The 24,041-nt window shown below is 45.6% G+C and overlaps 1 protein-coding gene across 1 annotated transcript; it reads right to left on the minus strand.

Moving 5' to 3' along the window:
- Positions 1 to 369: 369 nt before the first annotated feature.
- On the minus strand, positions 370 to 20,089 carry LOC142219050 (rap1 GTPase-activating protein 1-like). The gene is made up of 19 exons (XM_075288006.1): positions 20,034 to 20,089; positions 19,498 to 19,585; positions 18,396 to 18,431; positions 17,479 to 17,526; positions 16,358 to 16,393; positions 16,058 to 16,240; positions 15,670 to 15,767; positions 15,075 to 15,153; positions 14,655 to 14,708; positions 14,160 to 14,243; positions 12,527 to 12,627; positions 12,178 to 12,307; positions 11,316 to 11,471; positions 10,256 to 10,327; positions 3,947 to 4,033; positions 3,658 to 3,795; positions 2,090 to 2,193; positions 1,639 to 1,759; positions 370 to 395 (listed from the first exon to the last, which is right to left on the minus strand). Exons 1-19 carry the CDS (start codon positions 20,075 to 20,077, stop codon positions 378 to 380), a joined length of 1,677 nt encoding a protein of 558 aa, XP_075144107.1. The 5' UTR covers positions 20,078 to 20,089; the 3' UTR covers positions 370 to 377.
- Positions 20,090 to 24,041: the final 3,952 nt, after the last annotated feature.

Consider the following 24,041-nt stretch of genomic DNA (forward strand, 5'->3'; position numbering starts at 1 on the left):
AGATGGTTGTTTATGGCCATTCCCATATGGCCACCCATTAAACTAGTAGTGTATTGACTATAGAAGCAGGTACATGACTCCTATGGGGGCTTGTGGTGTAAAAGGGCCACAAGGGGGCACAGATTTCTAAAGCTCCCACTGACCATGAGAAGAGAAGCGGCGCTCCCCATATACAGATATATTGTTACATTTATCAGCACAGAATACACTAAGTTGTAGGCTATTTTGTTGCTATTCCCATGACTGACCTTCGGGGGGCATGCCAGTACCCAATAACGAACATATTGATCACCATGTGATGGCCGCACGGTGAGTCAGAGATGTGTGACTTGCGCCTTGTATGATGGTTGCTCCATCTCTGGTGACGTCATCCATGTTCATTTCATGATATTGTCCTAGACAGGGAATACAATGGTCAGTGACCCCGGTGACCTGCTCTATAGTCACAGACTATGTCATGTGGCCTCAGCGCTAAAACACGTGAATATAAAGGATAGAACCATGACGTCCTATCTGTCACACGAGACACAGAATCCTCTGGAACACGATGTCTCACCAATTATATCCATTCCAACAGAGAGAAGATTGTAGGAGTCTGCAGTCACAGATCCTCGCTCGCCGTATAAATGAGAGATGGTAATTTGCATATTTCAATGCTCCAGGTTTATTGGTAACATCTTGTTCTAGAATTCAGTCTTCTCTCAGGGCTATTTCTAGATTTTTATGTCATGGCTGTCAATTGCTTGCAGGGAAGTAACAGAATGAGACTGTATACATGTTATCTATCTATATATATCTACCTAGGGCTTACAACCAGATGAACAACAACCCGTGACAAATCACACCTCGGAAGACTAAGCCCAAATGGTCAATGTGTCGAAAAGTGGACCCTTACCCTCTTAATACCTACGGAAGCTGTAAGATCAGGAGCTACTTATGTGCAAGTGGGATCGCTATTATTAAAGGTGAAGTTTGCTGGTCTGGAGAATTCAGGGATGCCAAGGAGGAAAGACATCAGCAATGATCTTAGAGCAATTGCTGATGCCGATCAGTCCAGGAAGGAGTAGAATTCACTTCCAGACAATTTGAAGTCCATAATGTACAACACCGAGTGACAAAAACCAAACACGGCGTGAGGATTTTGTGCCGGTACTGTTGAGCATGGAGGTGGTATGTTTTGGTCTGGTTTTGCAGCCACAGGACTTGGGCCCTTCATGGACTCCTCAAAGTCATGGGTCATGTAACAGGACATGGATCCCGACCACAACGGGATCACAATGGAATGGTTGAAAAAGGAATTGAATCTGGACCTCAACCCCAAGGATAGACTATGGTGGGACCTTAAGAGAGTTGTGAAGAAGCGAATGACCTGACGCAACGTTGTAAAGAAGAGTTGGCCAAAATTCCTCCAGATCCATAACAACATGGTGGATTCTTTTGGGGGTTGCTGTTCATCTGGTTGAATTTACCAAATTTTAAGACCTTCTAAGGACCAGAATTTTACAAGACTGATCATTAACCCTGCTGGCGGAATAAGGTATTACACGGTATTCTTCAATGGGCCGGACAAAGTATGGCTGCCTATAGATGGCGCTAATTGTCTACAGTAAGGATGTTGATCGAATAGTTAAGTCTCACCATCACTTTCTCCTCCGGGGAGCTCTCGCTGCCTTGGACACTGCAGAAGCTGCTGCTATTGGACGAGGAGTACGAGGGTAAAGGCTTCCTACAGAATTCCGACGGCTGATTTGCAAGATGCCTTTAAAGGAGAAATCGAGTGTGAACGGCCATTGCTGTAAATAAAGTTGTTACAAAAAAAATTTGCAACCACTTTTTTTTTTAACCAATCACGATGATGTCACCCATTAGAATGTGGAGGAAATGTATCTACTGCAGATTACAGAATGACACAAATGTTACTTTTTGGCCCCGATATAGATTTGGCTCCAGGGCTAGAAAACTTTTTGGAAAAAAAAACCTGTTTTCAATTGCAGCTGAAAAAAATGATTCTCATCAACATCTCCCATCATTGTGTCTATGGGGAGATGACGAGAGGTTCCTTTTAGGTCGTTTGGCTCCCTTGACGTACCTCTTCTCCTCGGAGATGTTATCTATTGCGATGCTGGCACTTCTGCATCCTCGTGAAAGTGCGTCACGTGACCTCTGGGGGCTCCTTAGGGAAAGTGAAAATGTCTGCAAGACATATCATTAGGAGGCAGTTTATATATATGAAGAGGAGAGACTTACAGAAGATGGAAAATGTAACACGGAAACTGAACAACAAGTGACCGCTACGGGAGTCCCGACTACACCTGATGCATCCGGTTGTCCAAAATCGAAGGTCTCTCACCCCCGACTGTAAGGGTGGAATTAGTTATTACTAAGCCTTTACCCATTGCTTGAGCCTGCTCTGAGGGCAGTCATTTGTCAGAGGACACCTTAGGCTGTCTAGGTTAGTTAGTATTAGTTAGGCCACAACAGGAGGTCCCAGGCTTTAGTTAGTGTTTGGACTTGTGTCAGCCATTTGGTAGGTTAGTTAGTGGTAGTTGGGCCAGAACAGACAGCCCCAGCCTTAGTTAGTGCTTGGACCTCTTTCAGACAGGGTCTAGCTAACAGCAGTGGATGGCAGTAGTTCACGAGGGCACCTTCAGGTTAGTTAGTGGTAGTTGGGTACACTGGACAGCCCCAGCATTAGTTAGTGTCTGGACCACTTTCAGACAGGGGCTAGCTAACAGCAGTGGATGGCAGTAGTTCACAAGATGGCACATTCAGCTCTGTAGGTTAGTTAGTGGTAGTTGGGCCAGAACAGACAACCCCAGCCTTAGTTAGTGCTTGGACCTTTTCAGACATGGTCTAGCTAACAACAGTGGATGGCAGTAGTTCACGAGGGCACCTTCAGGTTAGTTGTAGTTGGGCACACCAGACAGCCCAGCCTTAGTTAGTGTCTGGATCACTTTCAGACAGTGACTAGATAACAGTGGATGGCAGTAGTTCACAAGGGCACTTTCAGGTTAGTTAGTGGTAGTTGGGCACACTGGACAGCCCCAGCATTAGTTAGTGCTTGGACCTCTTTCAGATAGGGTCTAGCTAACAGCAGTGGATGGCAGTAGTTCACGAGGGCACTTTCAGGTTAGTTAGTTGTAGTTGGGCACACCGGACAGCCCCAGCATTAGTGTTTGGACCTCTTTCAGACAGTGACTAGCTAACTGCATTGGATGTCAGTAGTTCACGAGAGGGCTCTTCAGCTCTTTAGGTTAGTTAGTGGTAGTTAGGGCAGGACAGTCCTAGCCTTTAGCCAGTGCATGGACCTGTCTTAGTCAAGGTGTAGTTAGGTGCACTTCATGAAAGCCACCATGATACGAGAAGGTGAGTAGCCGCCATCTTTGGCCTCCTGCACCTCCACTTTTCTGCCCCCAGGATGTTGCATGCATGTACCTACACATTGCCCCACGACTCAGTAAGAAAGATCAAACATGGCTATAGGGAGACTTGACAGAATTATCCAAATCCAACCGGCCCCTTTAAGAACGAGCTGCTTTTATAAAGGACGCTCTACACCCAGTAAATGAGCTGCTATGTCTCTTGCCAAGTTCTTTCCAGATAAAGGACCGAAGGACGGCTCATAGTGACGGGTTTATATTATTCGTTGTCACTCACCTTGAAGTTCTCCAGGAATCCACTAGACGGATTCTCCAGTTTATCTCCAGGATGTTCCTCTAGAGAGCCCAGGACGGTCTGACTGTGTAGAAAGAGCTCGTCGTACAAGGTGTCAATGAGACAGCTCCGCGTGCGCTCCTGGTGAGCGAGAAAAGACAAGACATGGAGAGAGACAATACAAGGCTTGAACCCGGAGGCCGCGGCTGCAGATCTGCTCGGTGACCCCACCATGAGCTGTCTCGTCACCATTCAGGGACTGTCACGTAGTAATGAGACACCTGCTACTCACCTGCAGCTTGGAGAATCTCTCCGCGCGGTAACAGCTAACCTCGGCATTAATCAGCTTGGTGAGAAGGAATTCGCGAAACTGCTGGTTCTGAGGACGAGGAGAGAGAAGACAATGGGAATGTGCGGGCAATAAACCAGGCGTCTCAAGGAAAGGCAAAAACTACTTCAAGATGAGAACACTGCAGAGACGCAATCACAAGAAACATGGCTATAATATATGAAGACTGGCTTTATTACTCCCCTCTGGTTTACATGTAATACAACCGCCCAGCCTCACAGTGCGAATAGAAGCATCACAACAACATCTTCCTCGGGCGTGAAATGGACTTTACAGGGCATTAGGATCAAGGTCTGTGTTGGGTTTCAGGAAAAAACTTGTCATTTTTCAGAGAATATAGAAAGGAAGCATAATGGAGATAATGCACCATATAGTGTCTAAATAATACTACCATACAGTACTGAAATAGAGCCGTAATACTGCCATAATACAGCTGTGATACTGTCATATAGTGCATAAATAATACTACCATACAGTACTGATATAGTACCATAATACAGCTGAGATACTATCATATAGTACATAAATAATACTATCATACAGTACTGAAACAGTGTCGCAAGGCTGACAGAAAACAACTGAGACACTACCATACAGTGCCTAAATACTACCATACAGTACTGAAATTGTGCCATAATACTGCCATAATATAGCTGAGATACTACCATATAGTACATAAATACTACCATACAGTACTGATATTATGCCATAATACAACTGAGATACTATCATATAGTCCATAAATAATACAGTACTGAAACAGTGTTGTAATACTGCCATAATACAGCTGAGATACTATCATAAAGTGCATAAATAATACTATCATACAGTACTGAAATAGCAACATAATACTGCCATAATACAGCTAAGATACTATCATATAGTGTCTAAATAATACTACCATACAGTACTGAAATAGTACCATAATACTGCCATAATACAGCTGAGATACTACCATACAGTACATAAATAATACTATCATACAGTACTGAAACAATGTTGTAATGCTTACATGATACAACTGAGATACTACCATACAGTGCCTAAATACTACCATACAGTAATGATATTGTGCCATAATACTGCCATAATACAACTGAGATACTACCATATAGTACATAAATAATACTATCATACAGTACTGAAACAATGTCATAATGCTGACATAATACAGCTGAGATACTACCATACAGTGCCTAAATACTACAGTACCATACTGTACTAAAACAGAGCCATAATAATGGGGAAATAAAAGTATTATATAGGCACTGGATGGCAGTATTAGAATAACTCAGGTGTAAAGGTCCTGGAGTGAGGACCTCTCTCATTTGTTCCATTTGCCCATGTTACTGTAGAAGTCACCTTGTAGTGCCAAACTGATGTAATAAATAATAATGCTATACAGCGCACATATAATACTGCTGTTCAGATTGTAATAGTGCCACACTGTGCATGAATAATATGATGTAAGGTTGGAAGAAACCCTCAGAGAACCTTTGGAGTAATCCAAGTTGTGAAGGTATACAGAAATTTTGGCCACCTTACTGAAGAAGACACCCCGTAAATTTAATGGTGAACAGTGATCAGTCCTGGACAAGTTGGTTTCAAGTCACCTGGTTGTACCAATTATACCTGTAATGTGATTAGAATGGGGTAAGATGGGACTAAGAGGTGCCCCAGTGTGCGGCAAAGTGGAGGATCCCAGAGGTGTATTGTAGGTGCAGGACCTCCCCAGCCTAGTAGATGTGAATGCAGGTCCTGCACCAGAGTGAATTGTCCATGACAATGAGACCCCTCCTAACATTATTACATGGTGCGCGGTGTACCCCCTCCCCCTGCGCTGCGGAATTCTAGACGCCGTTATCCGATGATTCAGTAACCAATATGCGATGGATAATGTATTCGGTAATATCTACAGCTGGCATTTCAGATGAAGTTATGAATCATTGCGTTGCTTTCTTTCGCGCGGTGTTCGCTGCCCTCTGTTCTGACTCCGCCAGTAGAACGAATGGAGAAAATGTTTTATTCAGGGAAAAGCACTTGCTAAATAATTGATTGTAACTCAATACGTGCGGAGATGGAGAATATTACACGGTGACGCTGCCGCCTAGTGGTAGACTGCGCGGAACGGTAACATACAGCAATACTGCCATCTAGTGGGGAAGGCGCCCTGGGAGGTGGAGGAAAGGGTTAAGCCCTGTGACCTAAAGATATTTGCAAGAGGAGGAAACACAACAGGACATCTTGAAGATGCACAAAATAATAGAAAAGTCCGGAAATGCACAAAGGAAGAGAGATATGACAAGCACTGGGCACGCCGGGAGCTCGGGATTGGCTGGGATCCTAAATTTAGCTAACAAGGGCTGGTGGGTGGGTGACCCTGTTCTACTCATATGGGGCGAATGTCGGGGTGTGACTGTAAACAGATTCATTGCATTCCCTGTATACCGCCTAGCTGTATGTTATTAGGATCTGCCGCTTGTAGTGGTCCTCAGACCCCCAAGTGCAACCCCATATTTCCAGTCCCCCCCTATTGGAAGCAATGACATAGTAAAATGATACCCAATAAGTAGGACTCTAAATACAAGACCCCAGGCCCCTAGACGTTTGCCCAGTACAGTGCCACTCCCCAGTTCTCCCTAAAGTGCTTAGTAAATTTAAGGAATCAATTGGAACCCCCATGCATCTGCCCCACTTGTTATTGTAGTATGGAGCGCTCCATCTCAGCCCCATAGGGGACAATAATCCTACAGCTCCAACCTATCTGCTGAGTGCACGAGACCTGGAGAGTAGAGTCATGGAAGTCCATATCTGGCCAACTAATAATGGCAGGATGTGGCCTGCGGGGTGGGAAGGTCCGAGAATGTCGTGCTTCACCTGTTATCTGTGTGGGCTGGGTCCGTGCACAAGGGATATCATACCCTGGAGTGGATATCAGGCCAGTGAGGTCCAGAAGGGAGATTGGAGGGGTGTGGATTGACAACCAATTCCTGGCATAGCTGAAGGAGCCGCAGTGGCAGCACAATAAGCTGTGAATGAGGAGTGGGAGGCTCCCCTTGTACAGGTCAGTCGGCCAAAGATTAGAAATGGAAGATGTTATCTCATATTTGTCTCTGTAGCAATGTTTTCTTCATTCTCACCAGTAAAATAGTTGAAACCTCAATCAGTGGTCTTGTTTAGGTCCAGCACAATTTATAGTGCAAGAGGAAAAGGAATTAAGAGAAGAGTGTAGGGTCTGACATAAGATGGATTGTGACATCTCCATTGGAAACAATGTATCACAAAGGCCACAGCCACGGTTTGCTACAGTGTAGAAACTATACTGATGCCCCTTTTTATTCCGCTGGGGTTTTCCTTTCCGTATTCCAGTCTACTGGACATTAAGCACCTCAATCTTGTAACACAGTAGACTAATGAAGCCCGGAGGCCTGGTGGCTGCTCTCGTGGCGGGGGTAGGGAGGGGTGCACACTCTGCATATTTTATAAGCTTCTAGTTTTTAATGGATGATTTGGCAGCTGAGCAACAATTCCTTCTGAACCCAACAGAGATTGTTCTAGTTAATACCAAATTTACTCCGACCTTTAGAGAAAAAAGAAACCCAGTCTTATTGTTGTGGCCGAACTAGAAGATGACAAGTAATAAGAGCTGCCGTAATGTTGCATAGATTCAAGTGGGTGCTGGGGTGAGGCGAGGACAAGTAGCCGTAACCTGCCTTGTACTCCAGACATCTCCTGTCTCAGGCTCAGGGCAGGAAGTAACTGTTAGGTATCCATCAATGTCATTGTCAATATCTGTCACTTGGTCACTCCGAGTCCTCCCCAGATCTCTTAGATCTTCCTACCAGCCAATTACTATGAACAAGTGGTGAAGGATACTTTTAAACAACTTGCAACAGATTTTGGAACACCTGATAACAGGTAATGTAACTATTGCTTCCTGGTTGGCTACATTAAACTGACCAGCGCTAGGGGAGTCTCCCTCTCCTCGCACAGTAGTCAATGTGTTCTTGTAAAAGCCAAACTCACCCTACGGGTTATCTGCTCACTGGGGTATGAAACACCTTCGTACACTTGTCTGGTCAGGGTTCTTGTGCTTTACTCTTCTGTGCCCTATTGTTTGTTGTCTCAGGATGACGGGTCGAACAGAGACCAAGATCCTCCTGCTTCTAAATGAACTACGTGCCAACCCCCAGATGCAAAACCAGGATTGCTAATCCCACTTTAAAATTGCAAAAAGTTAATAGAAGATTTATACAGCAAAACTAATGACCATTTGTCCTATAGAGATATGGGAAACTGAATCTGGCCATCCCTTTCCTTTGCATTTTTGTAAACTGTAGACTGGCCATTGTTAGCAAGGACCTGCAAGACTGCACCTGCAAGACTGCACCTGCAAGACTGCACCTGCAAGACTGCACCTGCAAGACTGCACCTGCAAGACTGCACCTGCAAGACTGCACCTGCAAGACTGCACCTGCAAGACTGCACCTGCAAGACTGCACCTGCAAGACTGCACCTGCAAGACTGCACCTGCAAGACTGCACCTGCAAGACTGCACCTGCAAGACTGCACCTGCAAGACTGCACCTGCAAGACTGCACCTGCAAGACTGCACCTGCAAGACTGCACCTGCAAGACTGCACCTGCAAGACTGCACCTGCAAGACTGCACCTGCAAGACTGCACCTGCAAGACTGCACCTGCAAGACTGCACCTGCAAGACTGCACCTGCAAGACTGCACCTGCAAGACTGCACCTGCAAGACTGCACCTGCAAGACTGCACCTGCAAGACTGCACCTGCAAGACTGCACCTGCAAGACTGCACCTGCAAGACTGCACCTGCAAGACTGCACCTGCAAGACTGCACCTGCAAGACTGCACCTGCAAGACTGCACCTGCAAGACTGCACCTGCAAGACTGCGTCCTGCAAGACTGCACCTGCAAGACTGCGTCCTGCAAGACTGCACCTGCGTCCTGCAAGACTGCACCTGCGTCCTGCAAGACTGCACCTGCGTCCTGCAAGACTGCACCTGCGTCCTGCAAGACTGCACCTGCGTCCTGCAAGACTGCACCTGCGTCCTGCAAGACTGCACCTGCGTCCTGCAAGACTGCACCTGCGTCCTGCAAGACTGCACCTGCGTCCTGCAAGACTGCACCTGCGTCCTGCAAGACTGCACCTGCGTCCTGCAAGACTGCACCTGCGTCCTGCAAGACTGCACCTGCGTCCTGCAAGACTGCACCTGCGTCCTGCAAGACTGCACCTGCGTCCTGCAAGACTGCACCTGCGTCCTGCAAGACTGCACCTGCGTCCTGCAAGACTGCACCTGCGTCCTGCAAGACTGCACCTGCGTCCTGCAAGACTGCACCTGCAAGACTGCACCTGCAAGACTGCACCTGCAAGACTGCACCTGCAAGACTGCACCTGCAAGACTGCACCTGCAAGACTGCACCTGCAAGACTGGACCTGCAAGACTGCACCTGCAAGACTGGACCTGCAAGACTGGACCTGCAAGACTGGACCTGCAAGACTGGACCTGCAAGACTGGACCTGCAAGACTGGACCTGCAAGACTGGACCTGCAAGACTGGACCTGCAAGACTGGACCTGCAAGACTGGACCTGCAAGACTGGACCTGCAAGACTGGACCTGCAAGACTGGACCTGCAAGACTGGACCTGCAAGACTGGACCTGCAAGACTGGACCTGCAAGACTGGACCTGCAAGACTGGACCTGCAAGACTGGACCTGCAAGACTGGACCTGCAAGACTGGACCTGCAAGACTGGACCTGCAAGACCCGACCCAACTCAGATTGACCTCAGGCCCATGAATAGTGCGAGCCTTCACAAGACTCAGCAATATTAGTAAATAATGGAGGGACCACTGAAGGCCATGCAGGGCTTCTCTTCTAAAAGGAAGAGTCTGGATTTCTGCAAGTCAAATTAGCAGAACAAATCTCTACCAAATTGAGGATTTTTCTGCACTTGTGGATTTTGCTCGGCATCCACGATAAATCAGCAGAAACCCCATTGTGTCAGGATTTTAACGCGGAAATCCGCAACAAATCTGTAAACAATATACAGAACAGAAATGGACAATTCTGCAGATTTATTTTTTTTGCAGAGTATGGAAGAAATTTTGAAGATCTGGTGCTGGATTTCATCTGTGCAATTTTTGAAATGGGAACCCCAATTCCATTTTTTGGCCAGTATGCCGCCTTATTTTTGGTTTAACTGAAGATCTCTATCCACTGACCTTCTGGAACACCGCAGGGTTTGGCAGAGCGGGTCCAAATCCCGGAACATCATCCCGAGCAGACACGGAGACCTACACGGAGAAATAATAGTCAATCCCTTGTAAAATTGAGAACCCAAGCACCTCAACCCCCCTTCATTGAAAGGACAAGGAAGCTGAGATACGTGGAGCTGTATGTTGGGGTTCTCGAGCTGTATAGCTGTGTTACACCCCTAGTGACCCATTATCCCATCTGCGAGATAGACAACAAACAGCCCCTCAGATCTCAGCTTCCTGGACTATTTCATCCAACCTCTTTGGTCTTTGTAGGTTGCGAATACATAAGTGTAAGCGTTACGAGATGTATTTTCCATTAGTTTCTATGACGTGATGCTTTACAGTCAGGAGGCTCGCGGGCGTTTCCATCTGGCTCGGATCTATTGTTCTTTTGATCTATAATTTACAATATGTTGCTATTTTATCCCTGTGCGGTAATAGCCGATCACTCTCCGGCCCACTCATTTATGTCTGGATAATATTTTTTACTTGTGTTGCTTCTAAAAGCTGGATATATTTATTAACCTCGGAGGAAAGTTATTATTCCTCCACAGGAACTGTTTCAATCTTAAAGAGACTGTGCATACAAATCCCTATTGTGGGGCCCGCGGGGGTGGGACATGACAGCGTAAAACAATAGAATTACTGTATCATGCTCCGCCCCTGAGGAGCCCGATAAGTATAAAACAAGTTCTACGAAACTTTTGAATACAAAATATCCTTGAGACTGAAATCTTGAGCGTTCTAATCATTCAACACAAGTGATGTAACAAGCCCTGTGTGTACAGCTTCTTGATACACGGACCGACTGTGGTTAGTAGAGGGTTGCGGCTCCTTCAACTGTTACCAGACACAGCGCCACCACTGTCAGTGCTCTCTACATGGTATTGCAGTTTAACCATACTGGAATGAGTAGAGCTGAACTGGAACTAAGTTGCAATACAACATATAGGCAATGGTGGTGCTGTGCATGGTCAAGAGATTCTCTCTCTAAAGCTCCTAGGACATTGAAGCAAAGTCCGACCTTGTACAGGGTGTCCCCAGTGTGGCTTGGGCAGGATTGGATCACAATATAGCAGTGTAGAAAGTGGGAGGTAATGATGTCAGGGGAGAAGACGGCGCCATCATCCTGATAGACCAGGGACACTATGTCGTTTCCAATGTGACGTTTCCTCTGGAGCTGAAAGATGACATTGTAATGCTATAGGGTCAATATATACATCCATGGGGTTAGTATTGGAGTGGTCACAGAACCAGTGGGGTACCATGGGGGTTAATATTGGAGAGGTCATAGTCAACAGTGGGATACCATGGGGGTTAATATTGGAGGGGTCACAGAACCAGTGGGGTACCATGGGTTTAATATTGGAGGGGTCACAGAACCAATGGGGTACCATGGGGGTTAATATTGGAGGGTTCACAGAACCAGTGGGGTACCATGGGGGTTAATATTGGAGGGGTCACAGAACCAGTGGGGTACCATGGGGGTTAATATTGGAGGGGTCACAGAACCAGTGGGGTACCATGGGGGTTAATATTGGAGAGGTCATAGTCAACAGCGAGGTGCCACAGTGGTCAGTATTGGAGGTGCCACCAGTGGGGTGGATTGGAGGACAAAGACGTCTATGGGGCGACCCAACGTATGAAAGGATAGAACACAACTTTCAGATGATTTATACCCCTGGGCCTGTGATAATGGGGCACCATCTATGTCTGGATATAAGAAGGATTCACCGATATCATAGCCCGGAATTCTTTACAGTAATAGCGGGGACACTACAAGGATGTTGTGACTGTTGATACAATAGATTTCTGGTAAGACCCTTCACACGATACATAGGGACCCCTTATCCTTGTACCCAGTCCCATATCTCTATCACTCAGACCTGTTGCGTGTCCCCCGCTGTGTAGGGCAGTTTTGTCGACACATGAAACATGATCTCATGACCCCGGAACGTGGTGTACACCGATTCTGTTCCCGTCTGACCTTGCGATACATCCAGACCCCCACGGAACCTAAAGTGTCAAGAAAGGAATAATCAGATCGACCTCCCCTCCCCCAGCAGACTCTCAGACTGTACAATATGTAAAAGCGTGATAAATGTTTACCCGGCCGACTCGCCTGCATTATTGATAGCCCTGCATTATTGAGAGGTTCATTATGTCTCACACAAGCCAAGTCCATTTACAATGCGGAGTCCGCTCACAACTCGCCCGCTCACCCCACATTCTCACCCTTTAAAATTCTGCAAGTTGATTTTTTCTCCCAAGAAATCGAGAAATTCTGAAAATCCCAAACTCTCCTCCGTGTTACTGAATATCTCCGACTCGGTCACCTAGAAAACGGAAGAGATGGCGGTGACGTCATTGAAGACAGGATTTTGGGGCTTCTACAAACCCTCCATATTTGTGAAGGTCCGTAAAGCTACAAATGGGACTGATAATATAGAATATGTAAGTCTCTAATTTTATATAGGTGCAAACTTGGACACCCTGAGCGGTAACATCTGGGGCAGAGGAAGAGGAGGACCTGCACAAGGGGAGCAAATGGGTCGGAGTTTTGGCTTCCATTGTGTGGGGTTTGGTCTCATGTAGGGTCTGAACACTGGTGTTTAAATTTTTGGATTTGGGGTCTGGATTATAAAGGTCTGGTAGAGTCCAAACCAGACCCCATTAATTAGACTGCACCCCAGTTCCCAATGTGTCCAAATGTTGGGATTTGGTTTGGGGTCTCATTCGAAGCGTAAATTTTTGGATCTCTATAATGTGGGGTCTGAGGTTTCACTAGAGGGGTATTATATATAAATATATTCACAAGACTTGAAGTATGGACTAGTCTTAGCTATGGGACCTTGATCTGAATTTTTGGATTTAGACTAGTTTTGGATTACAGGGTTATCTAAGTTTAGGGGGATATCGTCACTCCTTGGGGAGAGACCACCATATAGGTGTGTGGAGACTTATTAAGCCTTTAGCACGCCACTTTGCAAGGGACCATGGGAAGAATATGCAAATCTGTCTTCCATGATGTAATTAGGAAGTCAGCTGCTTCCTCAGTGTTGCAAACCAATAGAGGGTGCTCACTGGAATGTGCAAGCCTGTCTTCCCTGATGCAATTAGGAAGACAGAATCTCAGTGAAATAGCCCAATAAATGACTTCCTAATTACATCATGGAAGACAGATTTGCATATTCTTCCCATGGTCCCTTGCAAAGTGGAGTGCTAAAGGCTTAAGTCTCCACACACCTATATGTTGGTCTCTCCCCAAGGAGTGAAGATATCCACCTAACCTTGTCTAAGCCTCTCACCTCTACCAGGTTAGTCTTCTCTACACCGGGCTGACGAGATGCAATAACATCGAAACGGCCGTCCTCGGTTGAGAGACTATACCTGGTAATAATCCCAGCGACATTGCAAAACAAAGGCCTCTTGGAAGGTCGAGCATGATGTTAAAGGGAGCAGCCTTTATTGGGCTATCTCACAGAGATTCTGTCTTCCTAATTACATCAGGGAAGACAGGCTTGCACATTCCAGTGAGCGCCCTCTATTGGTTTGCAACACTGAGGCACCTAACTTCCTAATTACATCATGGAAGACAGATTTGCATATTCTTCCCAGGGTTATCTAAGTGCAAGTTCCTTGTTCTTTGCAATCTTCCACAGTCCTTATATATTATATACAGGGAAGTTCACAATACAATGTATAATCTGGCCAACCCTAGCAGTCCGCACCCAATAACCCGCACCCTGTCACCTTATTCCAAGAAGTAAAAATTGGGCGATGAGGTTTTCCTGGTCGAATATAAAGCCAGACATGCCAAACTTTATTTTTCCTACAACTGCTCCAATGGGGGGATCTCAGCCCTCACCTGCCCCGGTTTCTGGTAGATGACTCCGAACTTGAAGTTGTTGGTCATGACATGTTCATCAAAGGTCACCAGAAGCTGAGAGGCCTGAGGGGCGAATAATACAAGTCACGTACAATACCCCAAATACTGTATGTAACAGCCATATAACAAAAATTAAAGGGATTGTCCATATTATACTTTATGAAAAGCCTAATTGACTTAATAGTAAAGTGATGTCCACCTCCCTGATCCTGCACTGCTCCCGATCCTGCATCAGTCTCTACTTCCTGGTCCTCAGGAAAGGCCTCTTAGCCAATCAGTGATTGAGGCGGAGTCATTGCTGCAGCTTCTGATTGGCTGAGTGGGCATTTCCTGTTTGTAGAGGAAGTAGAGACCAGCGGAGAACTTTTTGATGTGAAATGTTCATGCAATTATTTTTTTCTTTGGGGACTTTGACTTTAAATGTGATACATGGAGCAGATTCATGCTCCATGAATCCGTAGCTGTGGTGCCCACCTTCATGTGCAGGACGGGGAAGAACCTCTCCACCGACAACTCTTCACATAAGACCTGTAAGGGAGACGACAAAGAAGGTAATTTGGGAGCGGGGACAGAGGAGGGTTACATTTTGGGGATTTATTATACTATCGAAGGGTATACGTTAGAAATTGTGATCGGCTTGTCTGAAAAGATGTGTCTTTAGTTTGCATTTGAAACTGTAGAAATTGGAAGTTAATCTGATTGTCCGGGGTAGAGCATTCCAGAGAAGTGGTGCAGCTCGGGAGAAGTCTTGTATATCTGCCTGTGCACGTGGTGCCATATTGTCACGCAATTACATTACGGGGGTTTACGGGATCTTCATTAGTTCTATTGTCCTCAATCTACAAAATACAACAAATAAGGGGTTTGATAGGGTGTAAAAGGCGGTTGCTCTACCTGCGCCATCTGCCCGGCCGTCGGGAACGGACTGAAGCTGGATATATTGAGCAGCTGATGTTTGGTGCCAGACTTGGTTCTGTAATGAGATAACAGACCGGATATAAAGGTCACCATGTTAGTAAGAACTAGACAGATAATCCGCACACGAGGAGTCCAAGGGTCGGGGTCTTTGTCCTTTCCATGACCATATTTATATTAGTTTTATTATGTTTTTCCAAATAGAGAGTCAAAATCTTCCTTGTAGTAGCGAGTTGTTACCAGTAAGGGAGGCAGAGATCTGTACTCTGATAAGATTATAAGGATTGGATCTCTATGGCACAAGAGGAGGGATCACCTTCCTGCCCTCTCGACCAATCAAATTCCACTTGGGATGGGACAACAATAAAGCAGCACTATGGATGCCCATCAAAACCAAGGAAACCCAGAAAAAAATCCAGAAGGACCCCACTATAGGGCCACAGGACCCACTGGTGGCCATTGGCATCCATCACTCCATGGATTCCCAGCATCATGGCTTCCTTATAGACCAGTCACGACACCAATGTGAACAGAAGTGAATACAGATAAATGTCTCCTGGTTTCGGGTTCTTACCTCAGTATTACTCGTAGCCGCTCCGCTTTCTGTTCCAGTTTTGCGGACAGGATAACAGCCCCGAGACGCGAATCCTGAGCACAGAAGTTGTAGTGCTCCTAGTAATGGGGGGACAAAATTAGCCTCTTAATTGTACCCTAAATTACATTTCAGTGATCAAAAAAAAACATGTTTTCAAAAAATTCAGGAGTTTTTGAAATTACGGTATACTTTCGTGCAGAAATGTGGGCAGGGACAGTATTCGTAATTCTGCCCTATAGGTTCTAGATTTGTTGTTCAATTTGCCTCTTCCTCCTTCGATTCCTATCGTTCGAACCCCCCACCAATGACTGCTCCTCCCATATAAAGTCCCAGAACTCCTCCCACTCCAAATTCGGGACAGCCATACCTTTCCTAAGAAGTGTTTGCGGTAGAATCGAGCTGTAGGGTCGGATTGAAGGATCCGTAATCGGTCGTACGGGGCTGGAAGATCAGACTCTGGGGAGGGCAGAGAGTGGTTAGTTCCCTCTATCCAGTACCCACCTTGTAGGGGCACAATTAGGAGGGGCAAAGGGCGGCCTCTTCTCAACACCTGTAGGAACATTGAGACGAAATTTAGTAGGGTGAAATAATGAAGACAAGTGGCGATGGCTGAGGAGCGGGCTGTCCAAGGTAAGAAGATGTAGAAGCTATAGTCTTGTAGACTTACTTCTTGAATTCCGGGATGTGTCTTCTCTTCTCTCCTCTAGGATGATAAAAACATCACAAAAAATAAAATAAAAAAAAAAAAAAAACATCACGTCATACAAGGGTCACCATGGTCATTGCCCCCAAAACCCAACTCATTGGGAAAAGTAAATGAACCCTTTGCTGTTAGTAAGTGGTATAATCCTTGGGAAGCCATGACCCCACCCAAACATTTACTTGAAATGTTGCTCAATCTCAACATTCAACTTGGTGGTTGTTGGCCGTCCCTCTTGGACTTTCACCCCATTTTTGGCCATTACACCCCATTAGTTTTGTGTTTACATTTCTCGAGGTCATCGATGATGATTGGTGAAGGTCCAACCCGGAGGACGGCCGAATTTCTGGAGCAGCCCCATCACTAAGGCTCTAGACAAAGCAGCAAAACTATGGCAGTGCCAGGGACCCGGCACGTGGACGGACATCAGAAATGATCAGGTTGTGGTATCCTCGCTGTGCAGCCTTTTTATCCTGCTGATCAGTAGGGGTCCCGGGAGGAGGACTTCCACCCAAACATCGATTGGGATTGTGGTACTGAAGCGCCCCAACCTTATCAAAGATTGGCAACAGACTTGAATGGCTTGTTCCATAATAAGTAGAACCTCAATTCTCCCAAAAACAGCACCACAGACATCCATGGCTATGCCTGCTATTGCAGCAGAAACTCAATTAAGTTGGATTGTAACACCAGGCACAACCCAGGGGCACAAACCGAGCCCTCTGAAAGCAATGGGCTGCTAAAATTCATCAACGTTTTGGGGAGATCCTCCTATACCTATGATCGAGATGTGAGAATTTTTGTAGTACTAAGCTCCACCTCCTTCCCTATGCCTCACCCCTCTACACTGAAGCTGACCATAGAGAGAACAGGGTAAAAAAATAGTGCACTCTGTATGCCGCCCTCTACAGGGCAGCCCCCATAACATCATGCATGACTCAGTTAATAAGCCTACTAACATGTTGCGGGGTTTATTGCCAAATTAGTATTTCTATTCCAAAAGGAAGAGATTCCCAGCTAGAGAGAACACACATCTTGCTCCTTTAAGACCTCCTCTTATTAGACTATACATTGGACATTGGACTGACCTTTACGGAGGAGGGTAGGACGCAGCGTTGATCCTCCAGGCGGCTGCACTGAGGATAGTCATATAAAACATGTAAATATCGTACAGCAATGGAGTCAGAGGGTTAAGTTTCCTACCAAATCTAGCGGACAGTATGTATCTAGTATGACTATAGAGTGTGCAATATGTCACCTATACGTATCACCTTCTGTAGGTATGGGACGGTCTATATCACCATGTGGGATTGGCAGCGACCTAGGGGGCGGCCTCTTACCCCATAGACGTTGCAGTCCCTAATATGGAGAGCGTGTCTTATTTCATACCTGTGAACTAGGTAACCCTCGCCCGTTGTACGTCCCGCACCCTCATCACATTCATTATTCATATACAATCTATAGGTTCCGGCCAGGATCGCTAATTGTGATTATTTACTGTAATTAATGACATTTGACGGACTTCCCTGTGGGGTAATTGTCGGTGTCACACCGAGCTGGAAGCAATTAAGGGCCGGCATATAAACACGTCGCGAGCGGCTTCTTATAGCTATTATATATATTATTCAGGTGAAGAGTTTATGTACAATGACCTCACAGGAGTCGTATAGTGAGAACATACATAAACTATACAGTATATGGAAGAATACAGACGAGGAGACCATCAGTAAGCTGCTGCTGACGGATCTTATATTACTACTTTTAATGGGGGGTAAAGTTTTGAGACGTCTTGTAGTTCATCAGGATGGGAAGACTCGTATTGTGACTACATTGGTGGTCCTTTTAAGACGCTATTCATACAACCACCAGGGTCTCTGTTTGGAACCATCATTGGCGGACCCAACAGACTGGACCGGAGGAATCGCACCGTATAAAGGACACCTAGACTTATGCATCCTGTAGCTACAGATCAGAGCCAGATACTTCACCCCCCGATGTCTCTTACCTGCATCTTCTCAATCATTTCAAACAAGTCCGAGGGCTGAAAAAAGTCGAATATGGAAAAAATAGATAAATCGTTTCGGACATGAGAGATCTGCCAAAACCTCCCACCATCTTGGCTTCCTATACACAATCCTGTATGGCTGGCCATAGGTAGTAGACATTAGTTAACAACCATGACGGATCAATCGAAAAACAAGTTGGCCGATGATTGGAGAAAAGCAAATGACATTGATATTTTTGGCCAACCATTGGCCAAAAATATCCAGAACAGCCAATCTAATGTCTGCTGTCACCCGCTTCGCCATTGGTTGACATTGCCCAATAAAAATCCCATGTGTATGGCCGACTCTCTCGCGATGGTTAGTGACAAAGCTGTGTGGTTTCCCTGAATTTTGGTTACGAATATTAGGTAGACTTGTAAGAAGGATCAGACTACACAGTTACCATGTTACAGATCACAATACGATACAAAGTTTATAATGTATAAGTATTACATCTAAAACACTCCCCTTTGTCATTTTACGTATTGCTGTTTTCGGTCACTTCACCTCCCCCAAAAAATGTTTTATAAAGTAATCAAGTTGTATCTACCATTGGTCCCAATGAAAACTATGGCTCACCCTCCAAAAAAACAAGCCCATTTGTTACAAAGTAATTTTTTCTATATTACAATGTATCAGTGTCACCGTTCTCATACTGACCCAGTGTACACCATTAAAAGGACCTCTTTAGGGGAGTGGTGTCATCTCATGTGACAGAGGGGTCTTTGAGCCCCCTTTAGTCCCCCGGGCTTGGTTGTGATTGGTCTCAGCCTCACCATTATAGATAATATATCACTAGAGTTACTATTGATGGACTATATGGCCGCTCTACGGGTTCGACATAACATTGGTATAAGTAGCCTGATACATGGCACAATGTAATACCGCAACTATGGCACCGGCATCATTGTATCTATCACACCGGAACGCTTATCTTTGGGCCTAACCTATTCCACTGCCCACACGGACCCTGATCTCATCCATTGCAGAGGAGAAAACCAACACCCAACACAATAGTGATAACAGTCAATTGTATCAAAATATGACATAAGGGCGCCAGACCTTGTTTCGGGAGGTGGGTGGGTGAGACATGTCTTCTAGTGGTCTGTTGGGGAGATCTGGAATGCAAACGTCGGGTTCTTCTGACTTTCTGAAAATCAGGAGGATAAATCTAAGAAATCCTATCTGGAAAGGTAAACCATTCAAGAAAAATTCAGAAAAGTAAAAAAAGTTGGGTCGAGATCACAGCGACATCTTAGAACAAAGGTTGAAGATTTCCGGTACAAAAAAGAGACATTGTAACATTTTTAAGCCAACCATTTGATGAATCCCCCCCATTGTTGACCCAAAATTATATGATCCAAAACAACCGAGACGACATCGACCACATGAACGAGACTAACCCTTGTATTGAAAGAGACAGCTGAGGGCTATAAGAGACAGCCGAGAGCTATAAGAGACAGCCGAGTGCTATAAGAGACAGCCGAGTGCTATAAGAGACAGCCGAGTGCTATAAGAGACAGCCGAGAGCTATAAGAGACAGCCGAGGGCTATAAGAGACAGCCGAGTGCTATAAGAGACAGCTGGCCGCTACTCACCCTCCATACGCACCAAAGGTGAAGCTCCTTTTGCGAGAGAACATCTGGAACCTCTCCAGAATGGCTCCCTCTCCGCTGCCTCCTATAAAGTGACGCGGTCTGTCCAGGAGCAGAGAAGAGACAGCCCGAGACCTGGAGACCTCCTGCCTGGTGCTGACTGCCAGACACTCAGCCTGTCTAATGAATGTCAAAGTCAGCACTTGAAAGAAGAGCGAAATGTCAATGAGACAATCAGTCAATGTGCCCCATTGCGAGTGCAGGACCCCCCAGCCGGAGACAGATAAGATGCCCTCTTATGGGCCTTCTCCTCGCTGCCGCTCCCACCACTTTCTTTATCCCTCTCGTCCTCATTGTCTCTTCTAAGCTGTCAAACGTTGCGGGACCTCCTGCCGCTCTTCTCTCCTGTGGGGACGGTGACATTAACTACCAGGAGCTGCTCCGATTCCCAACGTACAGATGGGAGGAGAGGAGATTACTACACCAGAAGATACAAAAGTGCAAATATCAGAGCGGATATAGCAGGCGTGATGGACAGATAGTGGACGGTGACATTGTCACGTGGGGCGGACATTTGGACACGCTTGACTAAATGTCTTTCATGATCTTAAAGGGGTTGTCCACTATAGATAATAGATCATCGGTGACTGTTGTCACTTACACTGCTGCAATATGACAATTCCCAGCAAGCACTCGCTCATCTGATCTTTCAAGCAGCTGCCATAAGGTAACATTTAGTAATTGGTCCAGGAACCGCCGACCACCAGGATCGGGAAGAGGAGTCAGACTGGGGGGAAAAAGACAAAGATGGACAACCACCATGTACTACGTGTGGACGTGGCCGCTCTCATTGATGGCCAGTATTTTGTCCCTGCAGATGCCCCTTCATGTGCAGCTTCTAGATCGTTGCCCTAATGGCCACATCTTATTTCCTGCTTGCCCAGCTCGCACGTGGATAGTCTTGTGTTGGTCAGAAATATAGAGAAAGGTTCCCAGAAAGGAGAAGTCCTCCTAAAGCCACCACATGCCATGTCTCATGCCTCACACCCTGAGCGTGTCCTAGGTCGGCCTCTGGCAGGTTTTTGCAAGTTTTTAACTTATGTTGTTACAAATATCGTAAAGGTTTCGGTGTCTGCCCCAAATATTTGTTCCGCACAGTCTGTGAGTAAAGGTTTTTGTTTACAGGTTTTGCACCAAGTATTTGTCTCCTGGTCAGATGGTATTGGAGTCAGGATTTTGGGACTTCTACAAACCATCCATATTGCTGAAGGTCCAGACGACAGATCCATAAATATTTCTAAAACTAGGAACGGGGCTCATAATACAAGACAGTGCGAAGACGGACAGTACTGATAGCTGTGCCCCATCTTGAACTTACCAGCTATGCACACCCTTACACCCCTGGGGTACACAGACCACTGGACTGCCCCATTTACAGCGGCAATGGCCAAAAAAATTCAACACAACTGACTTTGGCGGTGACTAATTTTAGTTGAAGGTTCACTATATGGAGCAAATATTCTCAGAGAACACTCCGGTGGTCTGAAGTCTGATGTGTCTGACTATGATATAATACAGGAGAGGAGGTGAAGACCCCGGGGATGGTCTGATCACATGATTGGAGTCAGTAGTAGCCCAAGTCCCTGGACAACCCCTTTAAGGCATCTATTTTCCAAACAGAACAAGCTACTTATTGTCACCTTTAACGAGAGACCTTCTGCCCCATATAATCTAGTCACCACCTTTGTACCCCTCTTATATCTTTTAAAAAAAAGTGGAACCCAAAATCGAACCCCATATTGTAACCCTGACCATCCAGCTTTCTACATGCACATCCCACTCACACAGCTCTGCTAGGTACAGGAACAGCACAGCACATTACACACACAGCTCTGCTACACACATCACATCCAGAGACAACTCTGCTATGTATAATACAACCGCTGTATACTGAGCAGAGAAGCCTGTGGTCATGTGATCTCCTCCTCCTCCTGTGACTGATCATAAGACTACGACATTATTCCCCCCCCCCTTCAAAATCTGGTCCAAAAGACCCCATGTGAACCCGGCCTAAAGCTGCAAACTGTAGATCCCATAACATCCCATAAATATCAGATGTTGGGAGAGGGATAAATAAAGTGTAAGGACATTTTTGTCGGATCTAACCACAAAACCTAAAAATGGAGACAAATTGTCTTTTTTTAAATGAACGTTTTGCATCTGTTCTATTTTTCCGATTTTGATGGCCTTCCTTTTTTCATCAGTTTAAAAAATAAAAGCTGAACTTTATTTTCAGAATTTTTTTTTCCCCACCTATCCTTGACATGAAAGACGACAATAAAACGGGATCCATTGATTTCTATGGGGTCTGTGTGTCGGTGGGCAATGATAGGTTAGTCTTTCTGATGGCCATGAAAAACAGTCATAACCTACCCTCCCTTCCCCCCCCCCCAAAAAAAAAAACAAAAAAAAAACAAAAACACTTTGGGGTTTATTTATTAATTGCACTTTTTTGTATCTGAAATTTTTGCAATTTTTTTTCCTCTGATTTTTTGGTGGTGGATCTTTACTAAGGCGCAGCTCTTGGATAGATATTGAGCACACATCAGTTATATTCGGGGCACCTTTATCTTGGCCGTGTGCGCTTTGCGCCTATTTTTCCAAAAAGAAGAACTTGTATAATAAAACTTTGTGCAAAATGTATCACACGGCGTTCTGATTCCAATGTGTGACCTGAGGGCGTTTTTGTACTGGAGGGTGTTTGTGCCTTTTTATATGAAACGACCCTTAGGCCACGCCCCCTTTACTTGCCAAAAGCGATATTTGTCAAAAAAAGGTGCAAATGCTGCATAAATAGAGCGCAGTGGAAGAGGAGGCAACACAAAGGTGCAAGTTACTTGATAAATGTGTCCCAGAGAAGTCCATGTGTTCTCATAATAGTTGTGTGATGGACGATGCAAAAACAGTAGCACTTGCACAGAGGTTTATTCCCTTACAACATATGGAGACGGCTCTGACGTCCTGCACTAGGACTGGTGGGCAAACAGACAGACTTGGTAAAGATCTACAGAAGAGATTTCCTTTGGGGTCAGTTTTGTGCTCTATATATGAGGACCCCCCTAGGATTCCCTTGTTACATCCCCATACGTTGTGTTAGATTCACCATGTTGGTCCCTGGGCAGCGCACGGCTCCCTATAATGCTCTTAGTCAGTCCAATAATGAAATGCACAAAGGAGAGGAGGGCTAAGGGTTCAGCAACTTATATTGGGCTCAGGTGCTCATTAAATCTCCACCTGTCCCATCAGCCCTTAGGGCGGAGAATTCCCAATATATTGTGCAGCTGGTAGGACTAAGACCAGATTATGTCCAGAGCCCGTGTGGTGTGAACATGTTTTACAGTCAACGCAAAATGGATGTGATACTGGGGAATCCCAGCAATACATTGCAAAAAAAAAAAAAAATACATGAAGCAGAAATACTGAGCTCAAACCCCCCTTGCATTTTTGTAAATCTTAGCATGTATACCTAGGAATACTAAGGACTGAAAGGTCACAGAGGAAACTTCTATGGACCTTCTGTGCAAATCGCTGCAGGAGAACCGTGATGTGTTTTTACTGCAGTGCTTCTTTGCCTTGACATGACCATGTGCATTGGGCTCAGTGCATTGTAGTCATTCATCGGGGGGCGCTGCACCAGGACTGACTGCAAGGCTGTGACTTCTATGCACATAGACAAGTTCAGTTTTGGAAATATGCCCCACGTATGGATCATGTGAACGGCTACTAACACACCTTTGCAGGGCAGCAGAGCCTTGCGCCTTAGCCGACTTGCAGAGACCTCACTGCTGAATTCCCTTTGCCTAAAATCCTACATTATGTTCTTTATGTTCCCTTTCTCCCAGGTGATTTTGGGGATTTGTTAAAGACACCATGTTTTTTTTAAAGAAAATTTTTGGTTACACAATTTGACTCTGCACAGGACAGACTGCAGAAGGGATCTCATAAAACTGC

Source organism: Leptodactylus fuscus, chromosome 10 (genome assembly GCF_031893055.1).
Source record: "Leptodactylus fuscus isolate aLepFus1 chromosome 10, aLepFus1.hap2, whole genome shotgun sequence".
Taxonomy (NCBI): domain Eukaryota; kingdom Metazoa; phylum Chordata; class Amphibia; order Anura; family Leptodactylidae; genus Leptodactylus; species Leptodactylus fuscus.